The sequence below is a fragment of the Choloepus didactylus genome, chromosome 2 (genome assembly GCF_015220235.1).
Source record: "Choloepus didactylus isolate mChoDid1 chromosome 2, mChoDid1.pri, whole genome shotgun sequence".
NCBI classification, from domain to species: domain Eukaryota; kingdom Metazoa; phylum Chordata; class Mammalia; order Pilosa; family Megalonychidae; genus Choloepus; species Choloepus didactylus.
The window spans coordinates 233707424-233721480 of record NC_051308.1 but is presented as its reverse complement, the minus strand read 5'-3'; the positions used below and the strand labels follow the sequence as shown (position 1 = coordinate 233721480).

The following is a 14057-nucleotide window of genomic DNA, read 5'->3' as shown; positions in this document are numbered from 1 at the left end:
GGCATGCAGCTGGCATGTAGCTCATTGTCACGCCATGTCCCCTGACTTTCAGTTCCTGCCCTCTGTTGCACTGGGACAAAGCCTGTGGCATTAACCCACAGCCCCCAGCCAAAGCCACTGCCCATGCTCCTCACCAGGCCCCAGAGGGCTCCGGAAGCCCCAATTCACTGCCTTGCTCCAGCGTGTTGGCCTCATCTCCATCCTTGAACAAGACAGCCAGAAGGCGGGAACAATGTGTAGCACAGGGGACAGGCTTTGGAGTCGGGCAAACCTGGATGGGAATTCCAGCTCTGTCCCTTCTGTGACCTCCATGACAAGTCCACCCCTTGGAGATTCTGTTTCTTTAAAACAGGATAACACTGCCCACCTTGCTGGGTTTCCATGAGCACTTGCGCTAATTCGGGGGAAGCTAGAGCATAGTGCCTGGCACCTGGCAAGGGTGCGGTCACGATGGTCCCCACTGACATTTGCCCATGTCCTTTCTCCTCCTTGGGTGGGGGCTTTCTCCTCTCCCTTCTCCTTTCAAAGCCCTCCAGGCGCTGCTCAGAGAATCTGGTGCCCTGATCCTCTGGTACCAGCAACTGACCCCTCACTGCCCTGCTGTGTGCATGAACTTCCCCCTCCCCAGCCCCACTCCCCAACCCCCAGCACCATGAGGGCCTGCAGCGCTGTTGGGCACCCCCCACCCCCTGCTGCAGGAAGCTCTGGTGGGTGGGGAAGCCCCTGCCCCTGCTCCCTCTTGGCTGCTCTGCCCTGCACAGCTCAGCCAGCCAGGGCGGTTCTGGTTGGTTTGTCAAGGACGCCCTTACAGCCACGGTCAACTCCGGGCTGGGGTGGGCAGGTGGGGAGGATGTTGATTGGTGGAGTGCACACCTGTGCAGGTGCACCTGGACTGACAGCAAAGGAGTCTCTGTTAGAAGAGGCCAGCTGGAGCCACTGCAGGGCGGACAGACAGAGGTGAGAGGCCACAGGGGCCAAGGCTGGGCAGGAGGAGCAGGAAGGCAAGGGTCGGGGAGCCAGGGGCTCACTTCAGCCCTCGCAGGGTCTCCTCCTTCCTGCCTCTGCATCCTGGGACGGGTGCTCAGGGCTGGGCCTGGGAGTCAGATTGGTCCATGGGGACCCTACAGTGAGAGAGCGACTGCTCTGGGCGGTCATAGCAGTGAAGCACCCAAGGAGGGTGGGAGCAGTGACCGGAGAAGGGGAAGGGAAGGTTTGAGAGCCTGCTGGGACCAGCCTGCACTGGGTATCACTGACACACTAAGGAATCCACCCCCTGCACCTTACACACACGCATGCACACACCCTTGGTGATGAGCACACACCCAGACTATGGCCCCTCCTGATAGCTTCATCACACACACACACATACACATACACATACGGGAAAACACGACCTTTCTGTTATTTGAGAAGCAGCAGCATCGGAAAGGGCAAGTGGCAGGATAAGGGTTTTGGAGCAGGTCACGAAGGGTCCATCCCTCTGTCCGCTCTGTCAGGGACCAGATGGAGGAGCTGGTGGGACTGCATGAGGGGTCCTCGAGGAACCCCGTGACTCTGCAGGAGCTCTGGGGCCCGTGTCCCCGAATCCGCCGAGGCATCCGAGGTGAGAGCTAGGTTCCCTTCCCTTCCTCAACAGAGACCCCTCAGGATGTCACCCCTGGCCTGGTCCACCTCCCCCACCCACCTGGAAGCCCGAGAACCATCCTCCTGCTTTCATTTGTCCCAGGAGATCCCTGCCCAGAGGCTCTTGGGTGGCAAGGAGGGGAAGGATCTGCCTGCCTGCCCATCTGTCTATGGGTTGGCTGTGCCCAGCCATCTGTCTTTTGGGAGAGGCAGCCCCAAGACCTGGTCACTGTGCCCACCTTCTACCCAGGCCTCTACTCTCACCTGCCTGTGCCAATGAGGAGCCCGAGGGGAGGTGCCCAGGTCAGCCCCAGACAGCAGGTGCCATAGCAAGTGGCTGGGAGGGGGTGTGGACTTGGGCCCTTTCCTTGGAACTCTCTTTGAGATCTGGACTGTCCCCTTAGCTGGGAGGTAGAGAAGAGTCTAAGTGCAGCCCCAGGGGCTGGGACCCAGTGAGGGCCCGTTCCCAGGCTAGGCTGGCAGCCGGCGTGCAGGGGCGTTCCTGGGGACTGGTGGGGGCTCTCTGGCCTGCCACCAGCAGGGCCCGTAGGACAGCCACACATGTCCTGGGACAGTGGAAGTCATGCTGGACCCTCGTGCTCTCTAATCAAGAATGCTGCTGGGAGAGGGTTGAAAGCTGTAGTTCCCAGGCTCCCAGCTACACTACCCTGCCCCTAGATCATTCAAAAGCCCCAGATGGGGCAGGAATGGGCAGGGTGGACAGGTGGGTTGAAAGCCTCCTGGTGGGGGCAACAGGTGTGGCGCCCACCATGCTGCCACCTGCCACAAATCCTGCCGTGTCCGAGCTTCCCTAGAGGGGACCACCTGGTCCCAGCCCCAGCCCCAGTCCCTGCCCTGAGCCAGAGCAACCTCCAGGGAAGGGGGTGTCCGTGGCCCCTGGCCTTCACCCACCTATGACCCTGTTGTCCCCGCCAGGTGGCCTGGAGTGGCTGAAGCAGAAGCTGTTCCGCATCGGGGAAGACTGGTACTTCCTGATGACCCTTGGGGTGCTCATGGCCCTGATCAGCTACGCCATGAACTTCGTCATCGGGCGTGTGGTCCGAGGTAGCCGACCCTGGCGCACACGCCCTGCTCTGGACAAGGGCTTCTGCACTCTCTTGGGGGTGCCGGATGGGCTGCCAGTTGCAGCAGGGGAGGGCTCTGGGTGGGGAGGGTCCCAGAGTTGCTGCTGCCTTGCTGTGTGACCCTGGGCAGACTCCTGCCCTCTCTGGGCCTCAGTTGCCCCATCTGCACAATCAGTGAGAGACCAGAATGCTCCCAAGAGCCCCATGCCCACCTCTTCATGCCACCCTGGCTGCTTCTCCTCCTCCTTCCTGGGGGGGAGCACCAGGCATAGAGCTTCCTTTCCTTCTACTTCAGCAGTCTCTCTCCACCCTGAGGGCTCCCTGGAAGAGGAGGCATGGGACAGGAAGAGTCCAAGACCTTTGCCTGGGAAACTAGCGTAGCTGCCTTAATGACGACCTACTATGCCCCAGCCACTGTCGCAGGCGCTTCACACCCCATTTAATTCCCACAATGGCCGGGTGAGGGAGGTACTGTCACTAGTCCATCTGACTGATGGGGAAACAGAGGCTCAGAGAGGTTGAGGTGCTTGTCCAAGGTCACTCAGCCAGGAAGTGGCAAAATTGGGATAGGGACCAGGGTCCTCCCTGCCACCTCCACTTGGGGATGTGCCACTCATTTTCTGCTCGGTCACCGGGCAGCACAGCATCTGGCCCGAGGGCACCAGAGGCTGTGGGTGGTCTCCTGACTCCCGGCTGCCCCCAGCGCACAAGTGGCTGTACCGGGAGATTGAGGACAGCCACCTGCTCCGGTATCTCTCCTGGACCGTGTACCCCGTGGCCCTCGCCTCCTTCTCCTCGGGCTTCTCTCAGAGCATCACGCCCTCCTCCGGAGGTGAGCCCACAGCCGCCACCCTTTGCCTGGGTGCCTCATGCCGTGATCCCCACTGGTCAAGCTGTGCATATCCCAGGGCCTTTGGGGGTAGGGGGAGGCAACAGGAACCATCTCACAGCCAGAGAAGCCTGCCTCAGAGAGGTCAAGTCACTTGCCCAAAGTCACACAGCAAGAAGCCAGCTCTTGATTCTGGGTTGCTGCTGCTGCTACCCGCTCTCCGAGGGCTCCTTGGGGCCGTGATGAGGACGGGTGTCAGGTTTGCCTGCAGGGCTGGTGCCAAGGACGTCCCCAAGGGGAGTGGGTAAAGGAGGGGCCCAGCTCCCCCGGCCCCTCAGTTCTGCCTCCAGCTCCAGGCCAGCGGAGGAGAGGTCCGGGAGTGCATTCAGGGGTGGCCTGGGACCCCCATCCCATCACAGCCAATGGCCAGGCCCACTTAGGACGGTATGGATAACTCATGTCTCTCTCTGACCCTTGGGACCCTCATATGCAAAATGGGCTCACGAATCCTAACCTCCTAGGGTTTGTGAGGATTTAACAAGATCAGCATCCCCAAACACCTTGGCCAGGGTCAAGCTTTCTTTCTTTCTTTTCTTCCTTCCTTCCTTTCTTCCTTCCTTCCTTTCCTTCCTCCCTCCCTTCCTTTCTTTAATTTTTATTGTGACATATACAACACAAAACTTTCCATTTAAACCACTTTCAAATGTAAAGTCCGATTGTATTAGTCACAGTCACAGAATTGTGCTACTATCACCACCACCCATTACCAAAAGTTTTCCACCATTCCAAACAGAAACTCTATCCATTATGCATTAACTCACCATTCCCTTCCCCACCCCTGGTAACCTGTAATCTACTTTCTGTCTCTATGAATTTGCATATTCTAGGTATTTCATATAAGTGAAATAATACAATATATGTGAGTTTTGTTGGCTTATTCACTCAGCACGGTGTCTTCCTGGCTAATCTGTGTTGTAGCATGTCCTTTTTATGGTTGAATAGTATTCCACTGTATATATGTACATACATACATACACACCATGGTTTTCTCTTTCAACTTTTCATTTTGAATTAATTTCAAGCTTACAGAACATTGCAAAAATAATACAAACCCCATAGAGAGAATTCTAGCATACTCGCACATGCACCCTGTCCGATACTCAGCCCTAGACCACGTTTTGTTTATCCATTCATTTGCTGATGGACATTTAAGTTGCTTCCACTTTTTGGCTCTTGCGAATAAAGCTGCTATGAACATCAGTGTGCAGATATCTGTTGGAGCCCTGCTTTCACTTCTGGGTATACACCTAGGAGTGGAATTGTTGGGTCAGGTAGTAATTCCATGTTTTCAAGGTCAAGCTTTAAGAGTTTAATCTATGAGTTGCCCCTCCTCTTGCCCCTGCCCCACCCTGCCAAGGTTCTGGAATCCCCGAGCTGAAGATCATCCTGACGGGCGTGGTCTTGGAGGATTACCTGGACATCAAGAACTTTGGGGCCAAGGTGGTGGGGCTCACCTGCACCCTGGCCACTGGCAGCACCATTTTCCTGGGCAAAGTGGTATGGGGGGGAGGGGCATGAGAGCTGCACCCCACCCTCCCACCCTTCCTTTCCCTCCCTCCTGCCTTTCCCTGTTGCCCCACACAAAGCTGGGGCCCTGGGGGCTCCAGCCAGTCCCCGCCCTTGAGGAGCTCTCAGTTTTGGAGGAAGGCAAGCCTGGTCCCCAAAGCGTGATAAAGGCCACTCTGGGGGCTGGGGGGCTGGGGGCTGGGGGAGGAGGGTATGGGCCGGGCAGCCATGCTGTTACTGGGTGAGGCTCCTTTCAACGCCCCCCCACACACTGGGCCCCCCAAGGATGCCTGCCCAGTGCCCACCCTCCCATAACCCCCCTCGGCAGGGCCCCTTTGTGCACCTGTCTGCGATGTTAGCTGCCTACCTGGGCCGCGTGCGCACCAAGACCATTGGCGAGGCTGAGGTAACGGGTGCAGGGTGGGCCCCCCATGGTGGACTGCCCCCTCCAGCCCTGCCAGCCAGTGCTCGAAGGGACAGGAGGGCAGAGGCTGGCTCTAAGCCCCGGACCCCGGGTCCCCCCAGAACAAGGGCAAGCAAAACGAAATGCTGGTGGCGGCCGCAGCGGTGGGCGTGGCCACGGTCTTCGCGGCGCCCTTCAGTGGTGAGACCCCACCCCTGCCCCCCCACCCCCGCACCCTTGGGCCCCCGCGCACCACCCTTCCCTGGCGCGGCCAGGCCCACCGGATCCCTCCCCTGCCCGGCTGAGGGTCCCGGAGGTCTCCGTTCCTGCAGGGGGCGGCTTGGCACACCCAGGCGTCCCAGGGCCGAAGGAGGGCGGGGCGGGCGCTCCAGGCGGAGGGGCCGGCGTGGGATGGGGGCTGCTCGAGCTCGGCGTCGCCCCGCAGGCGTCCTGTTCAGCATCGAGGTCATGTCCTCCCACTTCTCCGTCTGGGACTACTGGAGGGGCTTCTTCGCTTCCACGTGCGGGGCCTTCATGTTCCGCCTCCTGGCGGTCCTCAACAGCGAGGAGGGTGCGCCCCCGGGACCGGGACCGGGACCGGAACCGGCCTGACCCCCGCCTGCCCGGGCGCCCGGGGCGGGGCTACCCCCTGTCCCTCCTCCCCTCCCTCCTCCCAACCCCCTCCCTCCTCCCTTCCCCCTTCCTTCCCTCCCTACTTCCCCCCTTCTCCCCTCTTCCTGTCCTGTCTCCCCTCTCTCTTTCCTTCTTTCTCCCTCCTTCCTTCCTCCCCTCCCCTCCTCCTCCTCTCCCGTCTGTTCTCCCCTTCCCTCTCCTCTTTCTTCCTCCTCCCTCTCCCCACGTCCTTCCAGGAGGACCTAAGGGAGCTGACCTTTATTGGGCATGAGGGATGGGGGCCCTGAGGAGTCAGGGGTGGGGTAAACCTGGGCAGGGAGGCAGGGGCCAGGCTGTGGGGGCCTTGAATGCCAGGAAAAGGGTATTGGGGCCCCCCACCCCCACCGCAGCCTGTTGATTCTGGCCCTGGGTTTGGGGGGCTCCGGGTTTGGGGGGCTGTGGGAAGCTGATCTCTGTGCTCCCTGCCCCCTGCCCCAGAGACCATCATCCCCCTCTTCAAGACCATTTTCCGGGTGGAGGTCCCCTATGACCTTCCGGAGATCTTCTTTTTTGTGGTTCTGGGGTGAGTGGGTGCCTCGGGCCCCTTGAGAGCCCAGCTGAGGGCCTCCCCGATGCCCTGTGGTCCCTGGTACTGGGGAGGGGCTCTGGACTCACTCCCCTCCCCCCAGGGCCATCTGCGGGGTCCTGAGCTGTGCCTACCTCTTCTGCCAGCGAACCTTCCTTGGCTTTGTGAAGAACAATTGGGCCACCTCTAAACTGCTGGCTACCAGGTAGCCTCCTGGGCCCCCAACCCTCCTGAGCCCACAGCTCACTTCGATGGAGAACCTCATTGAATAGCTGCCTCCTGCTGAGCCCACAAACCCTCCCTGAGCCCACACCCCACTTACGGAGACCACCCCCTCCCACTGCCCCCCAACATACTAGGGAACCACCCCTCACTTAACCCCACCCTCTCCTTGAATCCTCACCCTTCACTGAGCCCCAACCCCTTAATGAGCCCCCAGTCCTCTCCCCAGACCTCTCACAGAACCCCCCAACCCCAGCCTTATCTGCCTCCCTGGGTGGCGTTTCGAGGTCCACCCTCCTGCTGCCCGGGGCGAACACTGGCCCTCCTGGCCTGGCTGGCTCTGTCCTTCCTCCCACCTCCCCCATCAGCTCTGCCCAGGTGCTGGGGGAGGGAGGTGGGGCTGGCCCATGTCCCCGCTCTATGCCCCCTCCCCTGTCCCAGCCCTGGTGTCAGCCCCCGGGGTGGCGGGGCCTGCTCTTGTCCAGGTGTGGCCCTGCCCCTATCCACGGCAGGGCGGGAGTGGTGCCATCCCGGAGCTGACCGCTCCCCCCACCCCATCAGCAAGCCCGTGTACTCCGCCCTGGCCGCCCTGATTCTCGCCTCCGTCACCTACCCCCCCGGCTTGGGCCGCCTCATGGCTTCCCGGGTAAGTGGTGCTGAAGGAGGGAGGTAGGGGTCCCACTGGCCCCCACGATGCCCCTAGAAGGGAGATGCCTGTGCGTCATTTTACAGGGGAGGAGGGACTGAGGTGGGCGGTGGGTGGTGGGGGGCTGCGTCTCGACCCCTCATGCCCAGCTCCGACTTCCCCTGCTCCAGCTGTCCATGAACGAGTATCTGGACTCGCTGTTCGACAACAACTCGTGGGCGCTGATGACCCAGAACGCATCCCCGCCCTGGCCTGCAGAACCCGACCCCCAGAACCTGTGGTTCGAGTGGTGCCACCCGCGGTTCACAGTCTTCGGGACCCTCTCCTTCTTCCTGGTTATGAAGGTGGGGTGCACAGAGCAGGGACTGGCCTTGGGGGGGAGGGGTGCACAGAGCAGGGACTGGCCTTGGGGGGGAGGGGGTGCCTCCCACGGCACGTCGCCCAGAACCCTGGATCTGACCCTACCCACCCTGTGGTCCTGGGCATGTCACCTCAGCTCCGTGAGCCTCGGTTTCCTCATTTGTAAAATGGGGGTGGTTGAGAAGGAAGAAAGAGCACACGGCACAGTGCCAGGCGCTCGTAGGCACTTCACTGTGAGGCTCGTCCCCTGGCCATTGCCTCCCTAAGGCCTGCCCTGTGAGAAGGGCACCCACCCGGGCACCCTGGTTCTCTCTGGGACACCCCTGTCCCCTGCCCAGCCCCTCTCCAGCCCTCACCTTGCCCAGCTGCATCTCACCTCTGATCCTCTGGGTCCTGCTGCCTGCAGTTCTGGATGCTGATTCTGGCCACAACGATCCCCTTTCCCGCTGGGTGCTTCATGCCCATGTTCATCTTCGGTGAGTCTGGGAGGCTGAGGGAGGGTTCCAGGTCCTTGGGGCAGAGCCTGGCAGGGGCTCCTGGTTCACTCCCTCCCTCCTCAGGGCAGGACCAGGGTTGGTCCCCAGGGAGGGAGGGCTGTGGGGGCTGGGTCTGCCCTTCTGCCCTCTCTTCACCCCAAGTCTATGGCCAGGAGCTGCCATCGGACGCCTCTGGGGGGAGGCCCTCTCCGTTGCCTTCCCCGAGGGCATCATGGCTGGAGGGGTCACCAATCCCATCATGCCCGGGAGCTATGCCCTGGCAGGTTAGTGGCTGGGTCCCCAAGGGGGCAAACCTCACAAGGCTGGGCTGCACCTGGGGCACCTGCCTGTGGTTCCACATGGCACAGGGTTTGTCACCGAGCCTCCCAGAGGACCCCCACCCCATCCCCTGAGCCCCCATCACTCTCTAACTCCCATCTTGTCTCCATCCCTCATCCTGTCCTTTTCCCTCCCCCCTCACCTAGCCCTGGCTTTGGGGCAGTTTCAACACTGGCCAGTGGGTGGCTTCCAGGCAAGAAACCTCTGGACAATTCCCAAGCTAGCATGAGGCTGCCCCCCACCCTGGCCTGAACTGCTGCACCCCAACTCTGCCCCCCCACAGGTGCTGCAGCCTTCTCTGGGGCGGCGACCCACAGCATCTCCACGGCACTGCTGGCCTTTGAGCTGACGGGCCAGATCATGCACACGCTGCCCGTGCTGATGGCCGTGCTGGCAGCCAATGCCATCGCCCAGAGCTGCCAGCCCTCCTTCTACGACGGCACCATCATCGTCAAGAAGCTGCCGTATCTGCCGCGCATCGTGGGCCGCAACATCAGGTAAGAGGCACCCACCTTAGGCTGGCTGAGATGGGGTGATGGATCTGGGGTGGGCTGGGGCTACCCCCCAACCCCAAACCCTCCTTCTGTGGCCAACCTTGGGCATGGGTGGGCTTGGAGGGGCCGACACGTGGCTGTCCTCTCGTCTCCACTCTCCCTGGCTCTCTACATTGGCAAGCTCTTGGCCTCCCTGGGCCTCACCCATCCCTCTTCGAAACCGGACAGATATTGCCCCATTTGGTGGGTGAGGTCACACCAGCCCTGAAAGGCACCTCCCTCTCTTCACCCCTGCTGGGATGTTGGGAGTTGAAGGTGGACCCAGGGAGGCTCTTAGAGGCCTGGGTCGAAGACCCCATTGGGAGCAAGCTGCTGCCTTGCACTGGCCCTCCGTTTTCCCATCTGTAAAATGGGGGTGGCTATTCCAGTGGTTTTCAAACTTTAAAACTCTTTTTTGGTGGGGGACGTAAAACTTTTCTTCAAATGGAATAAGCCTAGGGGATAAAACAGACCCAAGTGGAGCTGGTCTGGGGGAGATAGGGGTCCAGGGGTCTGGGGGTCCAAAGCCAGGCCATTGGGTGGGAAGGTCCTCAGTTTCCTTCCCACAATCAAGAACCATGGGTTCCTCATTCCAGCAAAGCGCCCAGCTGCCCTCGCCTTGTCCGGGGGTCTGGAGACCCCCCACTCCTGGACCTGAAGGGTGTCTCCCTCTGTCCGCAGGTCTCATGGCGTGATTGTGAAGCAGTTCATGAACTGCGCCATCACCACACTGGCCAAGGACATGCCGCTGGCGGAGGTGGTCAAGGTCACAACCTCCACAGATGTGGCCGAGTACCCCCTGGTGGAGAGCACAGGTGCCCGGCAGGCGGTGGGGAGGCTGGCTGGGGAAGGGGGCACCCCTCTGCCTTCCCCTTGGCCTCAAAGGGGAAGGTAAGCAGGGCGGCAGTGCTCTTGGGTAGACCTGAATCCGAAGCCAGGCTCTGAGGCTTAGTGGCTGTGTGACCTTGGGCAGGTCACACCCCCTCTCTGAGCCTCAGATTCCTTGTCAGTAACATGGAGATAATAACCGCCCCACCTTGCGGGGGTCGACATGTTCAAAGAGAGGAGGCTGCTAAAGTGCTCCATGGACAGCTCTCAGAATTATGATCCATCTTCCCAGGTGAATTAAGGGACACAGTGAGGAGTGGAGTGAGATAATGGGGAAACTACTGGAAGCCCCTAGAACGCTTCCCTCTTCAGGCTCCCCTTCCAGCACCCCATGCTGAATCCCTTCCCCTCAATCCCCACTGCCATGAAAAAAGTATCTTTTTTAAAGACAAATAAATGGTGGCCCTTGTTAAAAGACATGTAAACCGAATTGTGGGTAGGATGTAACTAGGGAATTATTTCCTGCCTGGGACAAGTATCTGAATGGGGAAGATAAGCTGGGGGAGGGACAGCCAAGCCCACCCAGGGCACCATCAGCCAGAATGTCCCCTTTGCGCAAATGTGACAAGGTGCTCACTTGGCAAGCATAGCGTGGCTGGACTTAGGCCTTCACTTGTCCTTTGGGCAGGTGACTTGTACAGTAAGCAACCTGCACAACCGTATGGGTCAGTCCCATGCCCACCCCACAGGGAATAAAGCCACTCACAAGCTGCACAACCTTGGGGAAAAAACACTTAAACTCTATAAACTGCAGTGTCCTCATCTGGAAATAGGGGTCAAACAATCTAGGGTTGTAAGAGCTTCTCACCTCAAATGCCAGGCTCTCCTCCCTACTCAAGTTGGGACACTTACAACATTATGCCACAGAACACATCAAAGACCCCATTTGAAAATGTCTATATGGGTGATGTCCATGAGGCTTAGCCTGCAACACAGAAAGATCTGGCTCCAAGGACAAAGCCCACTTTCCACCCTAGAGCCACAGGGAGCGAAGAGTTCCCAACCCACCCAGGCCCAGGCAGTAAGACACTTCCACTTGACCAAGAAATAGCTTTTATTGTTTTTAAAAAAAAAAGTGAAGAAGAGAGAGAGATTTATATGTCTAGTGGCAAACTTTTAATTTAACTGGACAGGAAGTGATGATACCCAGCTGACCCCTCAAAACGAATACCTGCAACCTCCAGTGATAGCCCAGGGCCAAGGTGAGGCTTGTCAGTCCCCAGCACAGAGCAGGGCCTCAGAACATGGTGACCTCTCCAGGTTCCCCCTCAATGGCTGAGCCCGTGGGAAAGGAGGGGAAAGCCCAACCCTGATCCAAAGATGTCCTCATGCTGGACCTGGAGGCCGTGTGTGGTGGCCAATCCTGGTGGCCGGCCGGCCCTCCCAGCCCCAGGCAGCCACCTACAGCTACCACGCCCCCCACCAGAAGCTGGGTTACCTTGGGCAAGACAGTAAGCCTCTCTGAGCCTCTGAGCCCCAGGTGCCTCTTCTGCAAAACAGCTCCTGACCCATCTGGCTGCTGTGAGGTTCCTGGGAGATGTGAATGCCCAGCACAGATCCTGGCACATAGTAGGTGCTTAGTAAATGAGTCCCTCCTCTCTCCCTCACCCTCCTTCTCAACCTGTCCAGAGTCACAGATCCTGGTGGGCGTCGTGCGAAGGTCCCAGCTGGTGCAGGCCCTCCAGGCTGAGCCGTCTTCCTGGGCTCCGGGACACCAGGTGGCCACTACTGGGGCGTGTCAGGAGGGGCAAAGGAGCAGCTGACCTCCTGGGGGAGAGGTTTTCTGAGAGGATTTTTGTGTGTCGGGGTGGCTGGCCCAGGCCCCCATAACCTTCTATTCTGCCCCCAGTGGTCTCTCCAGGACGTCTTGGCTGGGGGCTGCACTGTGGAGCCAGTGACCCTGCAGCTGTCCCCGGAGACCTCCCTGCACCAGGTAATGGGGAGGTTTGGGGGCAGGCGGGCAGATAAAGCCCCTGAGTAGCGGGGAGGAAGGCTGGCAGGGAAACTTAGGCTCCAGCTTCCCCCCGACTTGCTAGGTTGCCCTCTGCTCCTTGGGGGCCTGTTTTCTCATTTGCAGAATGGGCACAGCAGTTCCTGCCCTGTCCGTCCCTCTCTCCCAGAGTTGTTGGGTTGGTGCAGAGACGAGGGAGGTGGGAGGTGGGGAAATAGAAGCCTCCGGGTGAGAGGGACAGTGGTTCAAAGTATGGCCTTGGGATTGAGGTGCACATGGGTTTCAATGTAAGTTGACCACGTTCTCCCTTGGTGACCTTGGCAAGTGACTTAACCACTCTGAAGGTCAAGCCTCCCCTCTGAAGGCCTGCCAGCAAGGAGCCTGGTGCACAGCAGCGGGAAGGGGCTGAGGCAGGCGGAGCCCTGGGGTGGTCCCCACCTCTCTGCTGCTGGATGATGCTGGCTGGGGGGCTCTTTCCACCCGAGGCCCCACCTAGCCCCTTGCACAGACTCTGGGGACCCCTGGTGGTCACACTAGACATTGCAGTTCTGGGTCCCTGGTCTTCCACTGGACCTGCGGGGGAGTGGGCTCTGCCCTGGACCACCACCTCTGCTCAAAGCCCTCAGGCTGGGGAGACACTGAGGCCAGAGGGGTGAGGTGGGCAGCCCCCCACAGCGCCTCCTGACACCCCCATCCAGGCACATAACCTCTTCGAGCTGTTGAACCTCCAGTCCCTCTTCGTGACGTCGCGGGGCAGAGCTGTGGGCTCCATGTCCTGGGTGGAGGTACCGGGGTCCCAAGGGTGGAGCAAAACAATCCAATCCAAATTTGGGGGTGGGGCCCATGGTTTTGATGACTCCCCCCTTTCTGGCCAGGCTTCCCATCGGCCCACAGAATGGCCCCCTGGGCCTGGCTGCCCCGACCTGGCTGTGTGGCCAGTGGCCAGTGGCCAGCCCTGCCGCTCTCTAGGCCTCCCTGGCCCCAGTGGGGAGCTACTGACTACCCCTAGAGGACTCAAACAAAGCTGGAGCCCTGACTCTGAACCTCCTCTACATCACCCCCTCCAAAAACCCCTTTTCTCCTCTGTTCTAGCTGAAGAAAGCAATTTCCAACCTGACAAACCCCCCGGCCCCAAAGTGAACCAGCCTGGCAAGTTGAAATGGGGCACCTTGGCTGCCCTGGGACTGAGGTTGGGCAGGGACCCCCCGTCACTTTTCCCCATCACAGCATACCCCCTCCCCACCAGCCCAGCTCGACTCCTTGGCAGACTGGCAGCTGTAGCCCAGCCCTGAAGAGGGCCTCATACCTACCATGTCCCATCCTGGGTGGGACAGCTGCTACATGCCTTGAAGGACAAATCCCTCTCTAGACAGAGCACAGAATGCGAGATAGCAGAGAACCGGACCAGGCTACAGTGGATGCCCAGTGAATGTTCATCAAGTTCGTGAATGAATGACACTGGGAGACTGGCGTATGCCGTCACTAAGGGCAGGCACGGATGCCCTCCTCTGGGGGTTGTCTGACGCCCAGTCAGGGGCTCTTGAGAAAAATAAAGCCGATCCCCAGGCTGCTGTTCATCCCTCATCTCAGCCCAAGGGCCCTTCTTGGCACTGCTCCTCCCCTGGCCCCTTGAGTGAGCTCTTGGGGCCACTGGTGGCCACGTGGCGTGGCAACGTCGAGTCCCTGGTCTCCCACCCCTTCTCATGTCCTCCGTCCTGATAGGGAGATGTGGGGGAGACAGGCGCCTTAGGACAGGGCTCAGCCACTCCCCCTACCAGGTCTTAGGACCCTTGTCCTTGTGGATAAGCAGGACTCTGTGTCCAGTTACCTTCACCCCAGCCCCACTGTCTCCTTGGCTGAGCCAGGGCTGGTAAAGCAGAGCCTGGTGTCACTTCCTGGGGAGTCCACAGAGCCTTGGGCATCCTCGGAGGAGCCTCT

The 14057-nt window shown here is 60.0% G+C and overlaps 1 protein-coding gene across 4 annotated transcripts; it reads left to right on the top strand.

Annotated features, from left to right (window-relative positions):
* Positions 1-855: 855 nt before the first annotated feature.
* On the top strand, positions 856-13829 carry LOC119527898 (chloride channel protein ClC-Kb-like). Of its 4 annotated transcripts, none has more exons than XM_037828414.1 (21): positions 856-957; positions 1497-1603; positions 2560-2688; positions 3412-3540; positions 4955-5094; positions 5432-5509; positions 5629-5707; positions 5952-6077; positions 6617-6701; positions 6808-6909; positions 7488-7572; positions 7743-7916; positions 8339-8408; positions 8582-8692; positions 9031-9244; positions 9962-10095; positions 11798-11886; positions 12018-12101; positions 12818-12904; positions 13212-13268; positions 13489-13826. In XM_037828414.1, the coding sequence occupies exons 2-20, from the start codon at positions 1504-1506 to the stop codon at positions 13257-13259; spliced, it is 2064 nt and encodes a 687-aa protein (XP_037684342.1). In that variant the 5' UTR covers positions 856-957; positions 1497-1503; the 3' UTR covers positions 13260-13268; positions 13489-13826. The 4 variants fall into 4 exon arrangements, with proteins under 4 accessions (XP_037684342.1, XP_037684341.1, XP_037684343.1 ...); XM_037828415.1 differs by adding an exon at positions 1874-1926 and having other exon boundaries at positions 946-957; positions 13212-13829; XM_037828416.1 differs by adding an exon at positions 1874-1944 and having other exon boundaries at positions 946-957; positions 13212-13829.
* The last annotated feature ends 228 nt before the right edge of the window (positions 13830-14057 follow it).